Source organism: Brachyhypopomus gauderio, chromosome 1, assembly GCF_052324685.1.
Source record: "Brachyhypopomus gauderio isolate BG-103 chromosome 1, BGAUD_0.2, whole genome shotgun sequence".
NCBI classification, from domain to species: Eukaryota; Metazoa; Chordata; class Actinopteri; order Gymnotiformes; family Hypopomidae; genus Brachyhypopomus; species Brachyhypopomus gauderio.
The window spans coordinates 5,504,305-5,517,503 of record NC_135211.1 but is presented as its reverse complement, the minus strand read 5'-3'; the positions used below and the strand labels follow the sequence as shown (position 1 = coordinate 5,517,503).

The following is a 13,199-nucleotide window of genomic DNA, read 5'->3' as shown; positions in this document are numbered from 1 at the left end:
GAAATAAATACACACAAAAACACACACACTTTCAACTTACTCTCAGTGTGTCATATTCAGAGCTCATGGTTGCAGGATTTAAGGCTGAGTATGTGTGACTAGAAGAATCTCTAATCTGCTGTGGACAGAAATGCAAGTTTAAATAATTATTCTCAGTATGCAAGATAATACACACATACAAACACATGTAGTTACCTGCAGAGTGCTGTAATCAGAGGTCATGTTCATGGTGTCTAGGGCTGTGTATGTATCATCTCCAGGTTTTGGAGCTGTCTGGAAGACGATGAGAACACAACTTTGGACTTTTCAGTAGTGGCTTTTGGTCAACATGTTGATAACAGATGTGAATTTAATACCTGAATATCTGCATTTCTTTCTGCCCCTCTCTTCCTCCTGGTGACACAAAAGACTAAAGTGTCTATTGTATTCTGCAATACTGTTATGTATTAAATGAGTTCCCATTTGGAGAGAATGTTCAATTTATATCTAAATTTGGATGATGTGTCCATTCCATATTAATAATTATACCCACAGCATTGTCACTCACTTCATGTGTAGAACAGCAGTGATGAGAGAGAGAGTCAGAACAGGAAGGAGTCCAGCAGCTCCCCAAACAGCAGGCTGCTCCCACCACTCAGCTGATCCCCCTTAGCACAAATACTGTTACTATCTGGACCAGACAGTGTTTCCTAAAACCTTTAATTAAATTTAAAATGACTTTAGTCAATTTTACTGGCTCATGTAATCTACACAACAGAAGTATATCAGCTCCCCCCACCACTATGTGGCAGCACCACCATTAACAAATACACAAACCATCAGAGATTAAACAATCAAGTCATCTTCTGTTTGGGTGTTCTGTGTTGTGGCCAGGTGAAGACCCTGTAATGCTTCAGTGTAGTGGGTAACAAAACTGGGGTTCAGTCTCCTGTCTGGGCTAGGGCTATACCAAGTTTGCACACAGAATGTTGACTGTATAACAAATATCTCATTGTTGTGATTAACCATTTACATTTTTTACATTTACATTTAGTGCTGTCAATTTCAGGTGCCGCGATTAAAAGTCCTCACCAGGATTTGGCTCAGGCTTCCTGGATTGTGTTGATTCCACTAATTTTACCTGGATTGCTAATTAGAAAATTTAGTAAGCTTGAGCAAAATCCGTGGCATATCACAGTGACAGTCATATTTACTGGAGAACAAAATGTTTAACATGGCAGACTATTTGGAAGAAGGACAAGTGTCCTTTAATTAAAATCTTAACAATACAATTTATTTCTCTGAATGTCCATTACTTACACAGTTAACTCTAGGCCTTATTAAAGAAGTGGAGTAGAATGCATGGATGATACACAGAGAGTCCTGATGCATTAAACTCAAACATGAAGGTGATTTGTATAAAGGAAGTCTAAGATACCCAAGCATTTAGATGTGTACGTGTGAGTCCCGCCATCTGATCCAACTCACCACTACAGTAGGTGGTGATCGGTTGACAGTTCAGCTCCTCTCTTTACCCGAGTGTCCAAGATACATGGTCACAAGCCCGACGACACAATTACAAAATCGATCATCAAACTTTGACCTAAGGTGTCCTGGTGCCATGTGCACTTATGGACACCTCTGTCCTCGAACATGGTGTTCATTATGGACAGACTGTGACGAACACAGAAGTCCAATAACAGAACACCACACGGGTTCAGATTGGAGAGGCCATTCCTCCCAGTCACGCACTTCCAGGTCCTACTGTCAATGCCCATGTGATCACTGAAGTCCCCTAGCAGGACAATGGAATCCCCAGAAGGGGCACATTCCAGAATCCCCTCCAAGGACTCCAAGAAGGACGGGTACTCTGAACTGCCATTTGGTGACTAAGCACAAACAACAGTCAGAGCCCGTTCCCCAACCCGAAGGCTCAGGGAAGCAACCGTCTTGTCTACTGAACACATCACTTAAGAACACATCACACAATAGTGCACATACGTAACACATCCAGTAGGACGGTGGTGGAGTTGTGGTGTCCTAGCTGGTTGTGAGCGGTACAGTAGTAGAGTCCACTGTGCTGGGAGCTGATGTTAGTGATGCTGTAATTCTGGCCTGTTCCCAGCAGTGTGTCTGCAGCTGCTCTCTGCTTAAACCAGGAGTAGGTGAGAACAGGAGGGTTTGCATCACTGCTGCAGGTCAGAGTCACTGAATCTCCCTCCACTCTCTCTCCAGAGGGAACCATCACTGCTCTGGTGTTTCTAGGGGGATCTGAACACAAACACACTGTCTTAACATTAAAACTACACTCTCATTACAAACTCTAAATATTTAACACACATCTTTAATGTGTAACTTGAGCCACATCTGTAACATCAAGAAGACAGGATGTCGAGACCACAATACTTCTCTGAACGTCTTTATTGATGAGTGATAGCGAGACAGCACAATCATAACATGTAACACTCAAATGTTGACACACACATACGAGCGTGTACGATTAAATCTGATCAAGACTAACATCAAGGTTTATATACTCGAAAGACAATGAGGGTCAAGTGTAACACATATCTCTATTAAGACTAGGAGCAGGTGACATGAATGAGAGGCAATGACACACATACACACAGCACCCATGAAAGTACATATAAGGACATAACTGGACTAAACTACATGTAGACACGCCCACAAGGGAGGAGTCCAGGGCTGTAACGTGACAAAATCCTTCAACATCAACCACAACCGTATTACCAATAGAGAGTAAAGATGTTTCACAGCTTAAATACAAAAGAATTCATGAATAAAATCTCTGCAACACCATTTTGTTGTTGATGGTTAAAACACCAGTTCTGTGGTCATTTTTTAGGTTCTATTTATTATGTGCTTTTAAATTCTCCTGATAAGTGGATATTTGTCTCTGTCAGAGGGATCCACTCTGCACCAGTGTCTTTTCTACATACAGGTTGTTTGATAAGCACCATGATATTTACAACATCCATTTGGACAGTTTAAAACTATTTATCATGTTTAAAACAAAGTATAAGCAGAAGTATATTTTTTACAATGTGCCACTAAATGGTGCTGAATCCAGTTTGAGTCAGTATTGATTGCCTCCAAACTTAAACTAGTTGAATGCAATGTGTGATCTATATTTCTATTCCCTTTATAAGGTAGTAGATGTTGAGGTGTGCAGTGCACTTAAATATATGAACAATACATAGCCTACATATATACTGCACATATATTTATTCATGTTGCATGTATTTAGATGTACACTTTAAATCATACTGAATACGACCTTTAGAGCTGAACATAAAACAGTGTGGGGACTTTGGTGCAGACAAGCATGTGTGTGGTGGGACTGTGGATTCAGGATCACATGGGCTGTGTGTACACATTCTTAGCACCTCACAAGAGTGCACTGGTTGGAAGAGTAATATAAAATAACTAAGTAAAATAACTAATCATTAAGTGTTAATCAGTAACTGAAATTGCAAAAAAAACATTCTTCTTCTTTGTGATGCTGAGACCGGTACGGCATCATCACCAACCTACCTGGTATCAGCCTACTAGGTGAGAGGGGAATACGTACCTGATTAGAGATTACCTTGTCAAGACATCGGATCTGTAGACGTATAGACTGATGATGACTTACTAAATTAATTGGTGTGGAGATATTTGTTTTCCAGAAGAGCGTATGCTGCACCTGGGAGAACTTTGATTGGCCCACCCTGATGAGCGGCCTTTTACCTGGAATTCGCCGCGGGAATTTTGGGTATAAAGTGGGGCTGGTAAAAAGGGGGAGGGACCAGGAGGAGTGCATTTTAGTTGAAGGCCTGTTGGAAACTTGAGAGAGCTGAAAATAAAGCAGCGACTTTTGATTATAATCGACCGCCTCCAGTCTTCCTTGATATAATTGCCTAAGGCCGCAAGGCTACAATACCACACATGGTGGCAGCGGTTTCTTTTAGAACCCCACACAGGCGGTGTTGTGAGGACGAATAAGGGAAAGATATTCTCAAGATGCCGCCGAGGAAGCAAATGGCAACTACAAAAGATGCTAACGAGGGCGATATCCGTGGGGAAAGGGAGCTCCAACTGCACTCCGAGATTCCAGACGGAGAATGCTCGACAACGGAACCGACGGAAACGGAGAGCGTAGCTCAACTCGGTGAAATGTTGCATAGTTTTATTAAGCTTCAGCAAGCACGAGAAGAACGCCACGAGAAGCAAACTCAGAAACAGGAACAAAGATGGCGGACGCTTCAACACCAGTTCACCCAACTCCAGAGTCATATACAGGGGGAACAAGAGCAACCATCAGCAATGGAGGGCGAAACCTCACAACAGTCAGAAGTCCCAGCAACGTCGGCAACACTACCCGAAGTACAGATTATCCATCGTGTACAACGTACGGCAACACACGACCCAGCACCGCTGAACCAGCGACCGATGTGCAGTGGATGGACAAGTCCGAAGATGCTCCCGTTCAGGGAAGATGAGGACATCGAACATTACCTCACGACCTTTGAACGTATCGCACAAGCAGGTAGATGGCCCAGAGAAGATTGGACACTACATTTGGTACCACTCCTCAGTGGGAAGGCACGAGCAGCATATGTTGCGATGGATATAGAGGACACTGCGGATTACGAGCAGGTAAAACGGGTACTTCTACAAAAGTATGAAATTAACGCAGAAACGTATCGACGGCGATTTCGAGATAATGCAGTTAAGGATGGAGAGACGCCCAGGGAGTTACAAGCACGACTAAAGGACCTGTACGACAAGTGGATGATGCCAAAGCAAAAAACAAAAGAAGAAATCGGCGACGCAGTCGTAATGGAACAGTTCCTACAAAGCATCAACCCTGAAATAAGAACATGGATTAAGCAACATACTCTCACTACATCAAGACATGCAGCCGAATTGGCGGAAAACTATATAGCGGCACGACAACCTAACAGAAGTGTGCAATTAGGACACCCTAGCAGCGCGACCCAGGGTAAGCCCAGAGAAGCTTATAGATCATACGCTAGTCAATATAATATGAGTACTGCAAATAATGCACCACATATGAAAACGTATAGCTACACTAATAGACAGTACACGACACAGCGGCAGACACGAGACAAACCCCCGATAGAATGTCACGCATGTGGACAGAGAGGGCATAAAAGAGCAGTATGTCCGTTACACACAGGCAGTAGTAGCACACGTCTTTGCCATAGACCACATAGTACGATGATGGAATCATCCCTGAACACCGATACAACAGTCTGGGTGAAAATAAGGGGGAAAACGTTTAAAGCTCTAGTGGATTCGGGCTCTAGTCAGACGCTAGTTAGGGAAGAGTGTCTGAACGAGCAAATACCGCTGAATACTGCTACATTAAAAGTACGCTGCATACACGGAGATGAACAGGATTATCAGACAGCGGACGTGAGCATAGACATTAATGACCAGACCTATCTTTTAACAGTAGGAATTGTTAACCAGTCCCCATATCCAGTTATATTGGGCCGAGATATCCCGGTGTTAGCAGAGTTGCTACAGGGAGGGAATAACGAAGCTGAAGTAAGAGTAGTGACACGACTACAGGCTAAACTGGCAGCGCAGCAACACGCTGACTTTGGCGAACTGCCATTTCGGGAAACCGAAAGAGTTAAACAGTCCAGAAATGACAGGCGGAAAGCGAAAGTAAGAGGCACGACTGTTAAAGAATGCCTACCTAAACCCTCGATAGTCGACTGGAATGATTTACCTAGCGACATCGCAGATTTACAGAAACGCGATGCGACGTTAAAGTCTGCGTTTGAAAAAGCGAAAAACGGAGGTATACGAAGCAACATTAAGGGGCAAGAGCAGTTCGTTATAAAAGACGACAAGCTGTATAGGCGTAATGACAAGGGAGAACAGTTGGTAATACCCAAAAACGTCAGGACAGATATACTGCAAGTAGCTCACACGGTACCATGGGCAGGACATCTAGGGCAACAGAAAACATTAGCCCGTATAGCTAGCAGATTTTATTGGCCAGGATTATACACGGACGTAGTGAACTTTTGCAAATCATGTCCGGATTGCCAATTAACCATGCCGATTAAAAAGGGTGACAGAGTACCGTTGATTAGCCTACCCATTATTGATGTTCCATTTACACGGATAGCAATGGACATTGTAGGCCCACTAGAAAGAAGTAGGTCAGGTAATAAATACATTCTAGTAGTGTGTGACTATGCCACACGCTACCCAGAAGCCTTCCCACTCAGGAAGATCAAGACTAGACAAATAGTTAATGCGTTAATGCAACTATTTTCCAGAGTAGGCATACCTAGAGACATCGTGACGGACCAAGGCACCAACTTCACATCTAGGCAGATTAAAGAAGTCTTTTCATTACTGGGCATAAAAGGAATTAGGACCACTCCATATCACCCACAGACTGATGGGATGGTCGAAAGGTTTAACAAAACACTGAAGTCGATGCTGCGCAAGTTCGTGTCGGAAAATGGAACGGACTGGGACCAGTGGCTCCCATACCTACTCTTTGCGTATCGAGAAGTCCCGCAGTCATCAACTGGATACTCACCATTCGAGTTACTCTATGGCCGCCAGGTGAGGGGACCATTGGATGTCCTAAGAGAAGCCTGGGAGGGAGACATGCCAAGAGAACAAATGAGCATCTTGTCCTACGTGCTTAAGATGAGAGAGAAGTTGGATAAGATGACAGAGTTGGTAAATGACAATATGGCTAGAGCACAGCAACAGCAAAAAGCCTGGTATGACAAAACATCCAGAAGTCGAAATTTGATGCCAGGCCAAAAAGTATTACTGCTGCTACCAACAGTGGACAACAGCCTATTAGCAAAATGGCATGGACCATACGAGGTCACGAAGAAGATCAATTCAACCACGTACGAATTGTACCTACCTGATAGACGCAAGAAGACACAAACATTCCACATCAATCTACTTCGACCATGGAAGGAAAGGCAGGAGACAGTGGCAGAGCAATTATGGGCCCGAGTTGTCGATGAGGAGGAAGAGACAGAGGAACAGTACTTCCCCACAACATCTGACATGACCATCCCCGATGTAAGCCATCTAACTGCAGGTAAACAGAAAGAATTACAGCAAATTATACCAGAGGCCCTCTTCAGTGCACGGCCGGGACGCACAGAGGTGACACAACATCATATTCGCCTGCGAGCGCCAGAGCCGATTAGACAGACTCACTGCCGAGTGCCAGCACGCCTCATACCACAGTTGAACGAAGAGGTGGAGCACATGTTGGAGTTAGGGGTGATAGAGCCTTCACAAAGCGAATGGTGTAGTCCGGTAGTACTGGTACCTAAGAAGGATGGAGAACTTAGGTTCTGCATTGATTTTTCAAAACTGAACAGCATATCTGCTTTTGATCCTTACCCAATGCCCAGGATTGACGAACTAGTCGAAAGGCTAGGAAAAGCCAAGTACCTGAGCACGTTAGACCTAAGTAAAGGATACTGGCAAATACCTTTAGCTGATTCAGCAAAGGAACTGACTGCGTTTAGATCACCTAGTGGACTATATCAGTTTACTACTATGCCGTTTGGACTCCATGGAGCAGCAGCAACATTTCAGAGAGTCATGGACCATATACTGCGAGGAGCAGAAGCCTACGCGGCAGCCTACATTGATGATGTAGTCATCTTTAGCTCATCATGGCAGGAACACAGAGACCACCTAGCCGATGTCTTCAACAGAGTCCAAAAGGCTGGATTAACCATCAACGCAAGGAAATGTCAGCTAGCCAAGGCGGAAGTTTCCTATCTCGGATACGTTCTTGGTGGAGGGATCATCAAGCCTCAAGTGGACAAGGTCCAAGCAGTGATGGCGTGTCCACCTCCGACAACCAAAAAGAGGGTAAGATCCTTCCTGGGCTTAGCAGGGTGGTATCGTAGGTTTATACCTAACTTTGCCAGGAGGACAGTAGCCCTTACAGAACTTACCCGTAAGAATAATCCCCAGAAGGTCAAATGGACATCTGAGTGTGATGCAGAGTTTAAGGATTTGAAAGCCTGCTTATGCAGAGAACCAATACTGCAGAGTCCGGACTTTAATCAACCCTTCATTGTTCAAACAGACGCATCAGGCGAAGGCCTTGGCGCAGTACTCCTACAAGGGGATGGTCAGGAACGTAGACCAATCTTGTATATCAGTAGGAAACTCTTCCCACGGGAAACGAGATATTCTACTGTTGAGAAAGAAGGATTAGCAATTAAATGGGCACTGGACACGTTGCGTTATTACTTAATTGGCAATGAGTTCGTCTTGGAGACAGATCATGCAGCCCTGCAATGGATACACAGGATGAAGGATAAGAATGCACGAGTCAGTCGTTGGCATTTATCCTTACAGCCCTTCAGGTTCCAGGTGAAGTACCGAGCAGGGGTACAGAACGTCACCGCGGACTACCTCTCTCGCCACTCAGGGGAGTGACGATCTTAAGGAGGGGGGTGTGTGATGCTGAGACCGGTACGGCATCATCACCAACCTACCTGGTATCAGCCTACTAGGTGAGAGGGGAATACGTACCTGATTAGAGATTACCTTGTCAAGACATCGGATCTGTAGACGTATAGACTGATGATGACTTACTAAATTAATTGGTGTGGAGATATTTGTTTTCCAGAAGAGCGTATGCTGCACCTGGGAGAACTTTGATTGGCCCACCCTGATGAGCGGCCTTTTACCTGGAATTCGCCGCGGGAATTTTGGGTATAAAGTGGGGCTGGTAAAAGGGGGAGGGACCAGGAGGAGTGCATTTTAGTTGAAGGCCTGTTGGAAACTTGAGAGAGCTGAAAATAAAGCAGCGACTTTTGATTATAATCGACCGCCTCCAGTCTTCCTTGATATAATTGCCTAAGGCCGCAAGGCTACAATACCACATTCTTATTATTATTATTATCATCATCATCCTGTTTCTCAAGTTCTCCACTCACTCACAGGAGGAGAGAGGAGGTTCTCATGATCTTTAGTAGCACAGCTATAACTAACTGCACCACTGACTGCAGATACAGAGCAGGAGACGGATGTGCAGTGAGACACACACTGTCTGTTCTTGTACCAGATGTAGGTGGGGTTGTAGGACAGAGTGCAGGTGGAGCTGCAGATGAAGTGATTTAAACCACTTCTGTCTGACACTGTAACTTTCAGATCTGTAAATAATTTTAAACAAGATTTAATGCTGTTTTCACTGAAAAGAAAAAGAGAGTTTATTTTACAACACTACCTGTGACAGACAGAGATACTCCAGGTTCACCAGTGTATTCACCCCCAGTACCATCAGTGTGGAATCTGAACCTGTATGTGTGAGCGTCACTCTCTCTCAGGTGAGTGATGGTCATACTACAGTCATTCTGGGAGCTCTGTTTGTATTTCACCCTCCCCTGATACTCCTCTTCCTCTCTCACATCCACAATCTCAACACCAACCTGCTGCTCTTTAATGAACCAGAATGATTTTGTCATTGTGTGTCCTCCAGCGTATTTATAAGAGCAGGAGAGATCAACAGATGAACTTTTCAGAGCACACACACATGTTCAGGAGTGTAAGTCACACCCCAAAACTATAAAAATTATAGTTTTTATAGTTATAGAATTATCTTGCTTTTAAGAACATTTGTATCTTAAACATGTTGTACTAATATGGCTAATATTGAATAATTCTGACGTTCAGGATTAAGATTGACATTTAGTTCAAATCAACTTACACACTGCAGGCGAGTGGTGTTCGCTGCCAGACATCCTACAGGAGAAACTGCCCTGATTATCCAAAATGGTGGAATTGAGTACAATGGAGGCACCAGGTCTATATCCCCAATACACTTCGTTCCAGAACCAGCGGGACCAAAGGGCCTCAGTGATATTGCAGGTGGAGCTACAGGTCAGTTTCACCTCTCTCTGTCCTACAGTCTCAGGATCCACCTTCACCTGCAGGTCTACACACACATCATGGACACAAGAAAGATTTCTGTGTGAGAAAGAAGATGGTGGGTGTATTTGTGTAAAAGTGAGGAAGGGTGGAGGACATTTTGTAAATGTCTATGGTGCAACATACGTTTAATCACAAAAAACACGTTAGGCTCCATGCGGAGCGCAAGCTCCTACATATGATGCTCACACAAGCACGAAACTTTAGACAAAGACAAGCACAAGACATTGCGCGAACGCACATTAAATAGGTGATTAGCACATACCCTCGTGATCTTGAGGCAAGGCACAGGTGAGACTACGAACACACTCACAGACAACCCACACCCACGGAACTACAAACATGGACATACCTTGGAGAATGGTCTCTTTAAGGCACCACAGAGTTTAAAGGGCAACATTTTAGTTTTGAGAAATTTCATTAAATGTTTTCCAGAGTGGACAGTAATGAAGGACTGTCACAGATGTTTGTCCCCATGTATAATGTGTTAATGGATGAGTGTGTGTTGTTTTGTTACCTGTGACAGTGAGAGTAACTCCAGGTGAAAAATATATCCACTCATCCCCCTGTGTTCTAAATCTAAAGTTATAAACTCCAGAGTCACTTCCTGTCACATCCTTTATTGTCAGTGTACAGTCATTCCTCAATGTGCTTATAGACACTCGTCCTGAATACTGTGGGTTTGTACTCAGGTCTTGTGATTCTCCATCAGATCTCTGGACTTGATACCACTGTCTCTCTGTGATACTAGAATCATATATTGAACAGGGGATGTTTACAATAGATCCAGTAACGGCACAGAGACTCTGAGAGGAGAGAGCTAAACTGTTCTGAGCTCCTGGAAAACACACACACACACACACGCACACACACGCACACACACACACACACACACAAATTCAGATGGGATTGTACACACATTTGCTAAACTCTCTGGTCTAACAGTCAGAGTGACATTTCCAGAGTCTCTGCTGCTATTCTGAACCAAACATGGAGAGATATCACCACAAAGGAACAGAACACAGTTTAATACAGTTCTGTAGATTTTCAACGTAGAATTTAATACAATTTAGAATAGACACAGCATTTTTTTTTTATGCAGGAAGTTGTAATTGGCAGGTGCAGTAGATGTTGTGGTGAGAGAAGTGAACAGGACGCTGAGACGAGACAAGATACGTATTTATTAAGCGCACCACAGTTAATCATATGAACAGTGACAAAGACATGAACAATATGCACCTTTAAATACATCAACATAAGCAAGACATGAACTACATGCTCTCATGCCTAGCTCCTGCTGTAACGTGAAGTGAACACACACCGTAATAACACAGATAGAGAGGTAGACCCAAGTGGCGACTGGAACAGACAGAGTCAGTGGTGATAATACAAGTCTGCGTGAACATAACACAAGCACACATACAACAACAGTAATACTAAAACGCAAAAGACGTGGAAAACACAACGCTCAATATAAAACACAACAGTAAAAACAATGAAGAAAAACAAAAAACAATGCGGAAAACTCAACACGCGATAAGTCAAAGCTGAACCCTAGAGAGACGGGAGGAAAATAAAAGCAACTCAAATGATGCGGGAACAAACTTAATGCATGAAAATGAAAAAAGGCCGCCAGGGGAAGTAACTGGCAGCAGGCCAGTTCACAAAACAAAAGTATAAGGCATAGGAAGTGAAACAGGCATCTGGTGTGAAGGCATGATAAGATGACCACCAAGGAATGAGACACGGTGTTATGCAGTTCTAATATTCAATATGAACCTTTAGAATTAAATTTAGAATAAAGACACAGTAATATTGTCACGTAGGGCTACGCCCCCTCTCCTAGCTGTCACTCCGGGTTCCCTCGTGTCTGTGTTCCTTGCCCGTTGATCCCGCCCTGCTTGTCTGTCTCTATGGTTTCCCATTGTCTTCCACGCCCATGTCATCAGTGTTGTCACCTGGTCCTTGTCTAGTTCCATGTATATTAGTCCCTGTGTCTCCCGTGTCTGTATCAGTCATTTTGTTCACTTTGTGCATTCATGTTCATTGTATTCCTGTTTCAAGCCTCGTTGTTTTCCCCATGACTACTGTGTGTTCCTGCCTAGTCTGTGAGTCCTCCTGGTTTTGTTTCGTCATGTCTGTTCGTATTTCGTGTCTGGATTGCCTGCCCGTTACGACCCCTGCCTGCCATTATGACTCTGCCTTTGGAATTTCCTTGAATAAATCTCGCTCTCCTCAGCATTTGTGTCCACCTCCCTGTTCTGCCCCACGCAGAACGTTACAAATATAAACATATTCAGTTGAAATATGCAGGAAATTTGCTGCTGCAGTACTTCTTTGCTGTTACTGAAATTTAAGATTTTTCTCTAGTACATTTTCATATATTCAAGTAACTTATATATTTCTCAAGTATCTTCATATATTTTGGCTATGAACAACTATTATCAAGTGTTTCTGGTCTATGATTTAATGATAGGATACATTCAAATCTTTACTAACCCTGTTAGGTTCCCACAAATTAATATCAAAACAGAAACATGCATGTACACAAATTAGTAGAAAATAAAGAAAATATTAAAACTTTACCTGCCAGTAACATGAGGATTGCTGCCATCACAACATTTCCTGATGTTTGTAAAGACATGGTGAGATCACTGTTCACACAGAACTGATACACGGAGCTCCAGTAAGTCGTGACTTTAGACTAAATGTTTCTGCTAAATGATCAAAGAAGAATCCTTAAATGAAGGCCTGTGCTGCTTTGCTCTGTTACTGAGTATAACAGCCGTTACCTCAGTCCTGCTGCCCCTCACCCATCCTACACTTGGACATTGTTGTGATCTTGGTCACTGACATACAGCAAAGATACGGAAGGTGTGTTGAATATTTAACACAGCATTCTGTCATCACCCCTCCCCCTTTACATTACAGCCTCTTCCTGGTACTCTCCTCAAGAACACAAAACACATTCAAGTGTGATAACATATTTTTCTTCTTGTTTTTTGTACATATTTGTGTGTTTTGTTTTAAAGACGAGTTAAAGATGTTCTGTCCTGACTTGGTATGGGGTTTGGCCTCTCCTGTGTCCTGCGTCATCTGTTACACCAGATGACATATCACTCTTGTCAGCATCCCAGAGATCAGACTGGAGTTTTGATCAGACTGCCTGAAAATGACACTCTGGGTATTTTGCTACAGTAGATGAACCCTAAATTATATATTTTGTCTTCATGATTGTTCAG

At 43.4% G+C, this 13,199-nt stretch overlaps 1 protein-coding gene across 4 annotated transcripts in view; it reads right to left on the bottom strand.

Moving 5' to 3' along the window:
• Window positions 1-12,797, bottom strand: part of LOC143525097 (B-cell receptor CD22-like) — a 40,732-nt gene extending 27,935 nt beyond the window's left edge. For 2 of the 4 annotated variants that reach the window (XR_013133598.1, XM_077018664.1), the window contains exons 1-4: window positions 12,544-12,797; window positions 10,475-10,795; window positions 9,737-9,964; window positions 1,981-2,250 (exon numbers count right to left, since the gene is read on the bottom strand). Coding sequence is in view for 2 of the 4 variants with exons in the window: in XM_077018664.1 (XP_076874779.1) it covers window positions 1,981-2,250; window positions 9,737-9,964; window positions 10,475-10,795; window positions 12,544-12,601 (877 nt within the window). In the remaining 2 variants the exon portion in view is untranslated. Of the gene's footprint in view, window positions 1-40; window positions 119-195; window positions 274-356; window positions 394-547; window positions 648-1,980; window positions 2,251-9,736; window positions 9,965-10,474; window positions 10,796-12,543 lie in introns of all 4 variants that reach the window. The other 2 variants (XR_013133589.1, XM_077018876.1) reach the window with 2 other exon arrangements.
• Between the last annotated feature and the right edge of the window lie 402 nt (window positions 12,798-13,199).